General features: G+C 37.1%; 1 protein-coding gene across 1 annotated transcript in view; it reads right to left on the bottom strand.

Annotated features, from left to right (window-relative positions):
* LOC123879728 (protein white) overlaps positions 1-9180 on the bottom strand; it is a 31047-nt gene extending 21867 nt beyond the window's left edge. Inside the window, exon 1 of the mRNA XM_045927635.1 lies at positions 8919-9180. Within this exon, the coding sequence (XP_045783591.1) occupies positions 8919-9002 (84 nt within the window). The 5' untranslated portion in view covers positions 9003-9180. The remainder of the gene's footprint in view (positions 1-8918) is intronic.
* Between the last annotated feature and the right edge of the window lie 6318 nt (positions 9181-15498).

The following is a 15498-nucleotide window of genomic DNA, read 5'->3' as shown; positions in this document are numbered from 1 at the left end:
CCTCGCTTCACGGCAATCTATTCAAGATGGAACTTTTATTATTTATTTTAATAATAATGCCCGCGATTTTATCCGCTTGGATTAAGCTTTTTTAGGAATCCCGTGAGAACTTTCTGTTTCTGTCGTGATTTGCCGCTCCAAAAAGTATTCTATGTAGGTCTAGGTATGTATTCCCTATGTACCCTGGATGCAACCTATCAAGAATGCATTCAAATTGGCTATTAATTGGGAGCTTTTATCAAAAATGCTGTCATATTCTATTGAAATAATAAACAAAATAACCACATTGACACCACATTAGTATCTAGAGCCTCGATAGCTCAACGGTTGAGGAGCGGACTGAATTCCGAACGGCGGTTCAAACCCCACCCGTTGCACTATTGTCGCACCCACTCCTGCCACAAGCTTAACGCTTGATTGGAGGGGAAAGGGGAGTATTAGTCATGATTAGCATGGCTAGTATTCTCTAAAAAAAAATCTACATTGTACCCATGCGAAGGGTGCCGTAGACTTGATTCATCTGGGTTAATTCATCTGGGTTAATAATTTAGAGGTGAATCAAGTAGGTACATATAGGTACTACTTTGCCTGGGCGGGTCGCTAGTTTGAAATACATAACAAATTAACCACACTGGCACCAGTAGCTTGATTCCATAAAACCAGCATCAATCATTATTATAATCGCAGTTGTTGTTATTGGCTGAATTTATGCTATTCTTGTTGCAACAATGCAGTGCTGTAGCCAATAGTGAGCGAGCGTCAACCAATCAGAGGTGATTGCGATTGTGACATTGTAGCTGTCATTCTACCGCAATCGAGCTGTAGGGATATCGAAGAGAAGTCTCTCCGTCACTCACTCCATACAAACGTAGTTCGTCTCTCATTGGAATACTAACCAATCATACTCAATGGAATTTTGTAGAAACGTTCCGGGAACTAATATCTATGCCTGTGGTTTTCCAGATTTCCGTTAAAATATTCGGTTTCAAAGTTACGCGGTCTTAAAAATTCACATACAAATGAGCCCCTGTAATTTTAAAACTACATATTTTTAGAAAAATCTAAAACACAACAGGCACAGATATTAGTTTCTAGAATATGTCTGCAAAATTTCATGGACTTTGGTTGCTTAGTTTTCAAATGAAATTGGGACTACGATTGTATGGAGTAAGTGACGGAGAGAGCCTTATTAATATCTACATTGCACCCGTGCGAAGCCGGGGTGGGTCGCTAGTAGTCAAATTAAATGACTGACAAAGGTTCCGGTTCCGATACAGGCTAAAGAAACCTAAAACGTATGAAAATCGGATTACTGTGAAGTTATGAAGCCATACACTGGCACCGTCTAACCGACAATAGTTTTCCTTTTGGGTAAAATTACGATAGATAGGTTAGTGGCATTAAGACACTTTCACATGGTAGCTACTAGCTACCCGCGATCATTGAGAGCCACGGTAGCTATAATCGATCTACATAATGCAAAATATAGTGTGTAGCCTATGTTCGCTTAGATCTTTTAAACTACGCAACGGATTTTAGTGCGGTTGTCATCATTAGATACTTAGTCATGTGATGGAAAGATTTATATGTTACTAGGGGATGCCCGCGGCTTCGCCCGCGTGGATTTCGATTTTTTTAATCCCGTAGGAACTCTTTGATTTTCCGGGATAAAAAGTAGCCTATGTCCTTCCCCGGGATGTATCCCAACTCTGTACCAAATTTCATTAAAATCGGTTCAGCGGTTGGCCCGTGAAAACGTAGCAGACAGACAGACAGACAGACACACTTTCGCATTTATAATATTAGTATGGATTGTTTTGTGTTCATTTGTTTAAATATGACGATAATTATCCAAAATGTCGAAAGAAATCAAGCCGAATCAAGCTTTCATCGAAAAAGATTTTTTGTTTCTAATAGATAAATTGCAAACTACACTACTGATTTTAAAAATTCTTTCACCTATGGAAAGCTATATTATCAGCGAGTGAGCTGTATTACCTGCTTTAGTTAAAAAATTAGAGATATTTTGAAGCCGGATTTGTTATTGCGTCAGTATTAATATCAGTCTGTCTGTAAGCACTTATCACCAAAAGTTACCAACGAATTTTATCGGTGTTTCAACCAACAAGTAGGTACCTAGATAGAGTGTCTCTAGAAAAAGGTGTAATTTACATTTACATATTTACCAGTTTATCTACCTACCATTTTTACCTCACAATCCGTAAAAGAACAGGTAAGTAAGCGAAGCAAAGTAAGTATTATGCAAATGTAGTAAATCATTTTAACCATAGTCAGAATATCTAGGTAGCTATTACCTCTTCAACATGACAGCTTTATTATAAGCCTTATGCTTATACTTACTTATTAGTTATTATAGATGCAAAACAAGAATAATAATATTATTATACCAGATAGAGCGGTGATGCCTAGTGGTTAAGACGTTCGGCTATCTATTCGGCAGATCGGGGGTTCGATCCCGAGCATGCACCTCTAACTCATCAGATATGTGTTGTAAGCAATTACGTGATAGGTTGAGATGGCAATTGGGGTATGAGGCGGGGGATGCCTCGCACAGCCACACGTTACCCGTGTACTCCCAGCTGAGCGGGTGTGCGGATATACCGCGGTTGCCATCTCAAACTGTCGCGCAAGATACCCACTTTAATGGCGAAGAAAATCATCGTGAGAAAACCTGCATTCCTGAGAGTTCTCCTTAATGCTCTCAAATGTCTGTCATATAGTGTCTGCCAATCCGCACTACGTTTGGAGTACCTAATGTACTTACTGAACGTAGGTAGATAGGTAATTTTAATTTATAATTGCGTAGATAGAGGTGCTTTTAAGTTCAATTTGTGGTTGATTCCCAGTTAGATTATATTTCAACTAGGAAGGGGAAGCTCTTTAAGTGTTTAAGTAGGTAGGTAGGTACTATTTCCTATTCATATCAAATGAACACTTCTCGACTAAATTACGAATGTTTAATATTTAATTTATTTTATTTTATTATTGTACTGTCGAGTGATTAATGACCATTACTAGAAATTTTTCATGCTCTCTCTCTCTTTAAAACACCTACGCTACTACACAATAACTATGACGTCACAACCACATGAAGCAATTTACTGCAATACCCAGCAATACCTGAAAATTTCAGCAATGATCCATATGTGTTGCCGAGCAACAGTGGCTATAAAATGGCCCATGTAAGCGCACCATTAGGTATTCAAACTGACAATCACATCACACTAATATTATAAAGGAGAAAGTTTTTAATGTGTGTCTGTGTGTGTGTGTATGTTTGTTACTCCTTCACGCAAAAACTACTCGAAAGATTGGGCTGAGAATGGAGATAGATTATACCCTGGATTAGCACACAGGCTACTTTTTATCCCGGAAAACCAAAGAGTTCCCACGGGATTTCGAAAAACCTAAATCCACGCGGACGAAGTCGCGGGCGTCAACTAGTAATAAATAATTAAGAAAAACTTTACCTGACTAATGTGACTAATGGAATATTCACGCTAACTTAAAATATAATAATAAAAAGTCCTTTCATCATCATTTAAATAAAATAGATTAGAAGCTATTATTAAGTATTATTATTACTATAACAGAAGTCTGAACCACCAGAGCGAAACGGGAATAGGTAAGTGCGTAGAATGTGTCACTAAATATATAAAGTTGATGTATGAAAATGTAAATAAACATGCCATAGGTATGTCTGATATAGGTATCAGACATACCTGTTATAATGCCAGGCAAAATGTGAATCAAAGGTCGCCATATAAAACAAATCTGGGCGATGTTAAATTGAGATTAGTGATTGTGAAAAACCTACGCAACGTTTTGTCTGTCTAGACCAGTTGCATAATGCCTAAGTCTTATTTATCCGGCGGCTTAAATTACGTTACGTTACGATTACCATTAAACCTTGACCACCAAAAAAAGTAAAAATGGTTGCATAAGTCAGTATATTACATAGTTCCATGATTAAGGTTGAAGGTAGAACTTTGATTCAATGTTAGCAACCCCTAACTTTTTACGCCTTTCATTTATTGACGTAGAGTTTAACAGCAACCGTAAAGTAGGTAACTTTAAGAGGGGTCTCTCCGTCACTCGCTCCATACAAACGTAGTTCGTCTCTCATTGGAGTACTAACCAATCATACTCAATGGAATTTTGTAGAAACGTGTCAAATTTTTGAGCCCCTGTAATTTTAAAACTTCATATTTTTTGAAAAATCTAAAACACCTCAGACATAGATATTAGTTTCTAGAATATGTCTGCAAAATTTTATGGACTTAATTAAGCAACCATGCTTAATATTCAAATGAAATTGAGACTACGATTGTATGGAGTACCTAAATGACGGAGAGAGCCCTGTTAACAGCCTTATAATTATGCATGACTTAGTTTATAATTATCACACTAATATTAATAAGGCGGAAGTTTGTAAGTTTGTGCGTGTGTGTAGGTGTGTATGTTTGTTACACTTTCACTCAAAACTATTGGACGTATTTAATTGTTTGAATGGAGATCGATTGTATCTATTATATTGTATTGTTGATAACACATAGGCTACTGTTTATTCCGGAAAATCAAAGAGTTCCCTGTGTATTAGATATTGATTTAGTTAAATATTTCTCTATCTTCATAGAAGCAAAAACTATAATAGATAATTATAAATAGATAATTATATCTAGATATTTTAAGTGATAAAAGTAATTATAAACATTATGTCATATAATTAAATTAGGATCCTGAAATCGATTCCGTTTTGTTATTCTTTATGAGGCACGGGTCTGCCCACGAAATTCAAATTTAATTTGGTTTTTCGCAATTTGTAAACTAACACGACAAAGTAGGATTATGGCATTCTAGTAGTGCCAATGCCAATGGCAATTATCTCCACAGGTTTATATAAAAATCTTTACTTCAAAGTGTCCAGTTTAAGAAATGAATCGACTAATTTGTGACTAAACTCATCAGGGGGCACGGCAGTGCCCCCGCCAAGACGAGCCAAACGGCGGCCGGGGCGCTACGTAGTACCTTTTTCTCGAAGTGTTTCGCCGTATTTTCGACCCGTCATAACTTCGGTCTGGATGACGCTAGAAAGCTGAAATTTTCAGTATAAGGTGTCCTCAGCAAATTTACCAAATATACTAAGTATCAAATATCTAGCTTTTATGGTTATAGATTTATTGATACCTAAAATACGCCGTTTTCGTCCCTCACTGATGATCATCACAATTCATAGTCTGTAATTCTAGGGTACTTCCAGAAGTCCTAGAAGGCTGAAATTTGGTATGTAGACTAGAAATTGCATACAAACTACAGGAAAATTAAGAAATTGGCAATGCCCCCCCTCTACGCCTCTTATGAGTAAAGCAAATCTGTAAATTCTGTCGCTAGAATTCTGATATTTTCAGGATAAGATGTCCTTGGCAAATTGATTAAACTCATTGAGTATCAATTGTCTAGCTTTTATAGTTTCAGATTTATTGACAGTCAAACTTCTAGTCTGTAATTCTAGGGTACTTCCCGAAGTCCTAGAAGGCTGAAATTTGGTATGTAGACTAGAAATTGCATACAAACTACAAGAAAATTAAGAAATTGGCAATGCCCCCCCTCTACGACTCTTATGAGTAAAGCAAATCTGTAAATTCTGTCGCTAGAATGCTGATATTTTCAGGATAAGATGTCCTTGGCAAATTGATTAAACTCATTGAGTATCAATTGTCTAGCTTTTATAGTTTCAGATTTATTGACAGTCAAAACTTCTAGTCTGTAATTCTAGGGTACTTCCCGAAGTCCTAGAAGGCTGAAAGTTGGTATGTAGACTAGAAATTGCATACAAACTACAGGAAAATTAAGAAATTGGCAATGCCCCCCCTCTACGACTCTTATGAGTAAAGCAAATCTGTAAATTCTGTCGCTAGAATGCTGATATTTTCAGAATAAGATGTCCTTGGCAAATTGATTAAACTCATTGAGTATCAATTGTCTAGCTTTTATAGTTTCAGATTTATTGACAGTCAAAACTTCTAGTCTGTAATTCTAGGGTACTTCCCGAAGTCCTAGAAGGCTGAAATTTGGTATGTAGACTAGAAATTGCATACAAACTACAGGAAAATTAAGAAATTGGCAATGCCCCCCCTCTACGACTCTTATGGGAAAAGCAAATCTGTAAATTCTGTCGGTAGAATGCTGATATTTTCAGGTCCTTGGCAAATTGATTAAACGCATTGAGTATCAATTGTCTAGCTTTTATAGTTTCAGATTTATTGACAGTCAAAACTTCTAGTCTGTAATTCTAGGGTACTTCCCGAAGTCCTAGAAGGCTGAAATTTGGTGTGTAGACTAGAAATTGCATACAAACTACAGGAAAATTAAGAAATTGGCAATGCCCCCCCTCTACGCCTCTTATGAGTAAAGCAAATCTGTAAATTCTGTCGCTAGAATGCTGATATTTTCAAGAGAAGATGTCTTTGGCAGATTGATTAAACGCATTGAGTATCAATTGTCTAGATTTTATAGTTTCAGATTTATTGACAGTCAAAACTTCTAGTCTAAAATTCTAGGGTAATTCCCGAAGTCCTAGAAGGCTGAAATTTGGTGTGTAGACTAAAAATTGCATACAAACTACAGAAAAATTGAGAAATTGGAATTTTCCCCCCTCTACGCCTCTTATGAGTAAAGCAAATCTGTAAATTCTGTCGCTAGAATGCTGATATTTTTAGGATAAGATGTCCTTGGCAAATTGATTAAACGCATTGAGTATCAATTGTCTAACTTTTATAGTTTCAGATTTATTGACAGTCAAAACTTCTAGTCTGTAATTCTAGGGTACTTCCCGAAGTCCTAGAAGACTGAAATTTGGCATTAAGTACAAATTTCAAGAATTATGAACAACAGATAAATAAGGAAATCGGGTCCCCCTTCATCCCCTCGTATATGAGATGCATATCTGTAAAATCTGTTGCTCGAATACTAAAGTTTACATGATAAGATGTCCGTGGCAGATTTATCAAACGTACCAAGTATCTGTGTTTCCTGAAGTCCTAAAAGACTGAAATTTGGTATATCTGCTTCAAAATTGAGTTGCAAGATTCCACCCGAACAAATATACTTACATACGAGTACATTGCAAGTTGAATAAAAGCTTTTAAAAAAAGAGGTAACGATAGAGAGTGGGCCATGAAAATGATGTACCTACAAGAAATAGATCCAAAAAAAATTTAGGGCACCTGCCAAAAAGAAATGAAATCCCACCAAAAACATTTCATGTAAAAAGTTAGCCAAGACTCACAAGTTCATAATGTTTTCACTGTTAAAAAGTTATGAGATCTCTAGTAGAGCCAAGCCCCTAGCTGATCTTAGATTTGTGCTGGCCATGGGACCTATCCCAAGTCCAAATTAATATAGCTCTTAAATGTTCTTGACTATATCACATTTATAACAATAAATAACAAATCACTCTACTTACAAGCTCTGATTCTACAAACCCTATATCTTGGTAAAAAAAGTACGGTTTGGCCGTTTAATAACTTTTAACGTTTAATATGTTATGTCATGTAATAGTTTTACGAACATTAAACGGCCAAGCCGTACTTTTTTTACCAAGATATAGGGTTTGTAGAATCAGAGCTTGTAAGTAGAGTGATTTGTTATTTATTGTTATAAATGTGATATAGTCAAGAACATTTAAGAGCTATATTAATTTGGACTTGGGATAGGTCCCATGGCCAGCACAAATCTAAGATCAGCTAGGGGCTTGGCTCTACTAGAGATCTCATAACTTTTTAACAGTGAAAACATTATGAACTTGTGAGTCTTGGCTAACTTTTTACATGAAATGTTTTTGGTGGGTTATTTTAACTAATTTGGTATCTTTTTATTTTTCTTAACTGGCAACATTCTCAGTTCTGATACAGTCGCAGGAAGTCGCTGAATTCAGATGACGCAAGTCCATGACGTGTAAAGTCTCTACAATGGCCTAAGTCCAATAGTGGACGTCTATCGGTTGACAATAATGATGAGGTATAGCCTGTGTAACATTCAAACAAACAAAAAAACATACATACCTACCCACCTACAGCTATTTACAGATTGGTAATTATTGGAGATAAATAAAAAAGTCTGAATAAAATTATTATACTATTAGCGTGAGACCAAATATTTCGACCGGTTTTACATATTATGTACTCAGGTCTAGCACCTAGTACCTACCTCATCTGTGGAATTTGAGAGTATATACTTTTGTAATATTCCACTAGTGTAAAACCGTCTTAAATTACATTTTCATAAAAAAATTCTTTTCATAGGCCATCCGCTCAACGGATTTTGAAAAAATTCGAAACAGGGACAGCTTGCAACAGACCCAAAGACGTTTAGAATTTATAAAATTCCAGATTTCCCGCGCCGGTAATCGAATCTCCCGTTGATAAGACCACAGCGCTCACCGCGTGCCAGGTCGTCAGAATGGCCATACCTTTACAGGCCATACCTACTTACTAGTTATTCGTTACCATGTTACCTTAAGGACTTTTCTCTACTACAATACACTGGCGCAGTGGTAAGTGCTGTGGTCTTATTAAATGGGAGGTCCCAGGATCGATTCCCAGCAGGAGTTTGGTATTTTATAATTTCTAAATTTCTGGTCTGGCCTGGTAGGCGGCTTCGGCCGTGGCTAGTTATCACCTTACCGTCAAAGCCATGCCGCAAAGTGATTTAGCGTTCCGGTACGATGCTGTGTAGAAACCAAAGGGGTATTTATGGGTTTAATAAAAACTGCCTTGCACCTTCTAGGTTAGCCCGCTTCCATCGTAGACTGCACCATCACTTTACCACCAGGTGAAATTGTAGTCAAGGGCTAAATTGTATCTGAATTTAAAAAAAAATACAATCTAGATACATACCTGTGGAGAATTACTATAGGTCACACGCTGATTATCCACGGACGAAGAAATTAGCGGTTCGTGCTCTTCGGAACCGGCAGTCATTTTGATCCTTAAAAACTCAACTATTCAGTTTAATTGCCTAGTCAAATAACTAAACTAATATCACATTCATGTTAGCACTGTTTTAGTTTAAAAAGTTTTCAAAGCACGCGCGGGAGGCTTTCACGGACGACTAGTATGGGAGAACGCGGCCACTGAGTGATGCGTTTCACTAGACGACGCGACAGCCACTGCGAGCGTGCGTATATTAAAATCACATTCGGTAAGTGAAAGGATACGTTAGCGATATGTCGCACGACAAAAAGTCGCGTCGCTATATTTCCTAACGTAATATCAGCCCGTGGACGTCCACTGTTAATCAGATCTTCCATGGGGAGCAGAAACGCACCATATTTTTAACCCCCGACCTAAAAAGAGAGGTGTTATAAGTTTGACGTGTGTATCTGTGTATCTGTTTGTGGCATCGTAGCTCCTAAAGTAATGAACCGATTTTAATTTAGTTTTATTTGTTTGAAAGGTGGCTTGATCGAGAGTGTTCTTAGCTATAATCCAAGAAAATCGGTTCAGCCGTTTTAAAGTTATCAGCTCTTTTATGGTTACTGTAACCTTCACTTGTCGGGGGTGTTATAATTTTTTTAATTTACACTTGTTTGTTTTTGTAAGATCTCCACTGTTAACAGTACTGGTATCGTCAACGCATTTTAGAATTTTTTTTAATACCATCAGACAAGCCTATTTCTAAAATACTGTTAAATTTATGCGGATAGTAGAACTATCTATCACATTTTTTTTTAGTATTTTACATAGTGTACAAGCCATGAATTTTTTCATTTAAAATACTTGTATCAAAAAATAAAATAAAAAAACATCTTTACGCTGGTTTTTTCTTCTGAATGATACCAAAATAATTCCATTTAAATGAATTCCGCAGCCTAGATTTACATATGCAAAAATGATACCAAACTTGACCTAATAGCTAAGCAGCTGAATGTAGGTATCAATATCCGATTAAGGGCTCAACCCACCCTTAAATTTACATCGAAAATCTGAGTGACTCTATTTCATAAGTCCTTCTCTATGGATTAACCCTTCCAAAGGAAATATCTCCTTCACGAAACGCCGTGTAAAGTGTCTTACGGATGGGACTATAAAAAGTCTTGCAACAAAAAGGCTTTAGCGTGTACGAGTATATTAACAATACTTGTTTCAAAATTACGAACTGTCACGCAATTTAGGGTCCATATTAATTTTAATATTATTAACAAATACGGTAAACTATTAACAACTCTAAATGAATGATTCAATTTCGACACAATTTAAATATTTTACCGATAAATTCCTTTTCATTGAGCTACGCTACCTTTTTTATAGCATATTAGTAAGCTTCTTAAAACTTTGAAGACCAAAAAATCACGTTCGTTTAAATAGGGATGTTAATAAGTTAATTTGAGTAGATATTTTTAAACAGACTTTAAAAAAATAGTTAATTATGATGACTAATATTCCTCTTTCGCCTTCAACTAAGCGTAAAGCTTGTGTTAGGAGTACGTACGAAGAGTATGTTAGAGAATATCAGCGTACAGCATACAAACAGACAAAGGCGCAAGCGTTCCTTAATTTTTAGGTAGGTATTTACCTACAGCATTCAAATGCAACAGTTTGTTTGCCAAAGTTAAATAAATGATAAGAAGAACGGAACAAGGGCAGTCAGTTTTGAGCTCTGCTCAGAATTCAGATAGGTAAGAATTGATCTTGAAACTTAGCGTCCACCGCGGCTTTGCTCTCCAAGGTAATTCGAGAAATACAACACTATTCCTTGTGCAAAAGAGTCCTTCGATTTTGACAACGGGGACATGAAAAGAGCCTCCTCGCGACTAATTTTTTCACCACAGGTGGCCACCCTTATAGTAGTAACAGACGATCGAACCGAACCACGAACTGAACCACGACGTGGTTCGCCGTCGTACCAATAATGTACGGCGTACCGTGCGCCACACGATCGAACTGGTACGACGGCGAACCGCGTCGTGGTTCAGTTCGTGGTTCGGTTCGATCGTCTGTTACTACTATTAAGAACCAAGATCGCTGCTCGCTGTAATCGCTCCTTATTAGAGCCTGCCTTGCAGCTTTAACAGGGCTCTCTCCGTCACTTACTCCATACAATCGTGCTTAGTTCCAATTTCATTTGAATATTAAGCAACCAAAGTCCATGAAGTTTTGCAGACATATTCTAAAAACTAATATCTGTGCCTGTGGTGTTTTAATTAGTTTGTAGTTTTAAAATTACAGGGGCTCAAAGATTTGTATGTGAATTTTTAAGACCGCGTAACTTTGAAACTGAATATTTTAACAGAAATCTGGAAAACCACAGGCATAGATATTAGTTTTTAGAATATGTCGAATGGACTTTGGTTGCATATTCGAATGAAATTGGAACTACATTTGTATGGAGCGAGTGACGGAGAGACCCCTCTTAAGAACCAAGCTTCCAACCAAGTAATCGCGCCTTATTAGAGCCTGCCTTGACAGTACTTTCTATCAACATCGAGGACAAGCAACTTTACGTGCTAACCGACTGGGCCATCGCGGTTGCGGCTTTTTGGGCTGGCCGTGTTTGAGGTGACCGTCGACTCGAAGAGAAGACACTACGTCAAATAGCTTTTATGCATGATCGACTGTACTATAATTATTGTTTTTAGAGTTCCGTACCTCAAAAGGAAAAAGAAACCCTTATGGGATCATTTCGTTGTCTGTCAGTGTGTCAAGATACCAGCGCTCTAAGTATCAAAGTTTTTTTGAAATATTAATAAGAAAACTCTACGAACAAAGTTAGTTTTGCGGTTCGTTAACAGAAGTCATTCATATCATTTTATTTTTTCTGTAGAACGGAACCCTCGGTGCGTGAGTCTGATTCGCACTTGGCTGATTTTTTTGACACGGAGGACCTCCTAGTGAGGTAGTCGGCGGTGGTGTCGTTACTCTTTCTAGGTCCAAGGTTTTGGCTGGGCATTAATGAGTCAATCTGTGAGTCAGAACTTCTCTATTTACGAAGAACATTATTTTTAATTAGTTAAGTACCTACTTAATTTGAAATTCTGGTTATTAATTACATTTCATTATTGCCATTTATTTACCTTTTTCATAACTAGGTAAAAGATTGATTTGTTAATTTAAATAGGTATAGGTATAAGGTAGGTTGGTATTAGATTACCTACGTTGCCTAATGATGTAGGTACCTACTTTTCAACATACATAGTACAGCTGTACAAGTAGGTACCTGCTAATACAAAAATATATACTTATTTTCACTCAGTGACTGCACGGATAGTGGTCACTGGTCATGACGGGCCTGCGTTGAAGGGAAAAGTCAAGTAGAAGCTGTAACGGACCGACTTTATCTTCGGCAACGTCGACATAGGTTGGTAGAGGTACCTACACAACTTTTTCTCATAATATCTCAGGTAAATACATCACATCGGTGGGTTCCCAACGAATCACACCAAAACGAGTGACAGTGTGACTCGTTGGAAATTTTTCGAAAATGTTCTCCCAACGAGTCACATACTCGCCATGAATGTTCTTCAATCCTCAGGGTTTCGATACAAAATTCAGATGGATTTCTACTTGTTTGAGGAGCATATTCATAAAGGTAAGTAGAGAAAAAAGAATACTAAAAAATATAGATTACCTACTAAAATGTCTGAGACAGAACCTAGCAACACTCGAAGTGTTTTCCAAAATTCGACTCTGTTCAAAATATCAAACATGCGCACTCGTAGGTAGATCCGCCAATGCTTTGATCTACGTGAGAAATTCAATATTTTAATGAATAAGTACCTATTTAATCATGCAATGAACCAACTGGACCGGTTGTTCCACCTACAGTCGGCAGGCATTGTAACTTGTAAGATTTGTATTTTGTAATGTGTCTCACGTAACTTTGACTTATGAAAATTTTGATTAGGCTGCAAGTGCACAGTGCGAACAGAAAATGAGACTAGATAATATACCTATACAAGTCGAATACCTAGTATTTACAGGGACTGAGGATCTAGAAACGGTAAGTACTATCTAGGTAGGTATATACTTCATTGCACCTATAGGTAGGCAAGTGTGAGAAAGGGATTATTTTTTAATTAATAAATAGATACGAGATTTACCTACCTACCGTAGTTATCTAAAAACTTGTAATAGGTACCTAATTAATTACTCAGGGTAATTACCTAGTTATATTGAAATGACATTCCTACCTCTACCTACCTAAATCATTAAAAAACTAATAACATTATCCTAAGTAGGTATCAAAAAAAATTATAAAAAAACTAGTTGATGCCCGCAGCTTCGCCCGCGTGGTTTGGTCAGATCCCCTGCAGCATCAGGATTGAGGAGTTGGACTCCAAATTTTTTATGAAACAATGTCGCAAAGTTCCTCTATCGATTAAAAAAGAAATGACGCAAATCGGTTCAGAAATCTCGGAGATTTCGGTGTACATAGGTAGAAAAACACAACTCCCTTTTTGAAAGTCGGTTAAAAAAGTAGCCTATGTTACGCCCTGGTCAATCCTCTACTTGCCTGTGAAAGTCCCGTCAAAATCGATTCAGCCGTTCCAAAGATTAGCCTTTTCAAACAGACAGACAGACAGACAGACAGACAAAAATTTTAAAAACGTGTGATTCAGTTATGGTATCGTTCAAATAACCATATGAGCTTAATATGAGGTAGTTATTTCGAAATTACAGACAGACACTCCAATTTTATTTATTAGTATCGAATATAGATATAGATTAATTGATAAGATGACTCAATCGACGGTTGGACTGTTGTGATGTGTTTGACGGTTGCACGAGACTCGAAGGATAATAATCTATATCTACTAATATCATAAAGCGGAAAGATTTCTTTGTTTGTCTGTAATCCATAAACTCTAAAACTACTAAATCGATTTTAAGAACAATTCTTTCACATAACAAAGGTATTTTATCCAGACTTAAGTAATGTAAGCACATTACCTATACCTACTATGTAGGTTTATCAAAAATTGCTTCCGAGGGAAGCCAGGCTTAATCACACTAATATTATAAAGGCGAAAGTTTGTATATGTGTGTGTGTGTGTGTTTGTTACTCTTTCACGCAAAAACTACTGAACGGATTTGGCTGAAATTTGGAATGAAGATAGGTAATATCCTGGATTAGCACATAGGCTACTTTTATCCCGGAAAATCAAAGAGTTCCCACGGGATTTCGAAAAACCTAAATCCACGCGGGCGAAGTCGCGGGCGTCGGCTAGTCTATCATAAGATAGAAGCCTGTTTATAATAACAACCATATAGGAACAATATAAGAATAACCCCTTGTTAAAATCTTGTACCACGCGGTCCTTAACTGACGACTTTTCTCTAATATTTAAATCTGTTATCGGTAAAAAAAAGCAAAATGTTATTGACATAACTTGTTTGAGAACTGAGTCCATTTATACGATACGCAAGGTTAAAGATAACCGAATAACAAAAACCTTCACTGACATAATGTTGAACAACGAACACTTGTGATCTTAAAGATGCTTAAGAACAAGTTAATAGCTTCATAATATTAGGGTGCCTCTCCAATAAAGCGAAGATGAGTTCAATCAACTAATCAAAATATGAGAGATGACGCGAAAAATTATTACGTCATCTATTAGGTAAGTCTGCAGCTGCCTAAAAATCACTTTAGTGGACACTGGTCTGTGAATACCCACCTTAAAACCCATCGCTAGGCTAGGGTGTCCTATTTCACAGGAGTGATCCTGACCTAAACTTCAAACCTCCTGTTTCTTCAATGCATAGCAGTTTCTGAAAAGCTCAATTATTTCAATTGTAGACAATTTGAGTAAGCTCCATGAGCTCTGACCACAGTTTTCTTTATTTATAACTAGCCGATGCCCGCGACTTCGCCCGCGTGGATTAAGGTTTTTCGAAATCCCGTGGGAACTCTTTGGTTTTCCGGGATAAAAAGTAGCCTATGTGCTAATCCAGGATATTATCTATCTCCATTCCGAATTTCAGCCAAATTCGTCCAGTAGTTTTTGCGTGAAGGAGTAACAAACATACACACACACACACACACATACAAACTTTCGCCTTTATAATATTAGTGTGACTAGCGACTCGCCCTGCTGTGTGATTCCCTAGTGTAAAATAATATTTACATCGGTTGCACTTGGGATGTTACCTTAGATGTAGCACATTTGCTATTCTACTAATTGAGCTCGACTCGCGGCTGCGACACTAGCGCCTCACATGCGAGTGTGAGGGATGTAGGAAACGCATTTTTGACATAGCTTATTACAATTTTCGTAGGGAGCTCATATAGCCTCAGGAATAATGTAGCTTTCTAATGGTGAAAGAATTTCAAAAATCAGTTCTGTAGTTCCAGAGATACCTTCCTACAAAAAACTTACAAACCTTACATTTCGCAGGCAGTAAATGAGTTAGGAGCGCTCACCGCAATCAATGAATAAAAATATAATACAGGTTTTGCGTTGATGAAACCGACTGT

This window comes from Maniola jurtina, chromosome 3, assembly GCF_905333055.1.
Source record: "Maniola jurtina chromosome 3, ilManJurt1.1, whole genome shotgun sequence".
Lineage (NCBI taxonomy): Eukaryota > Metazoa > Arthropoda > Insecta > Lepidoptera > Nymphalidae > Maniola > Maniola jurtina.
This window is presented reverse-complemented; position numbering and strand designations above follow the sequence as displayed.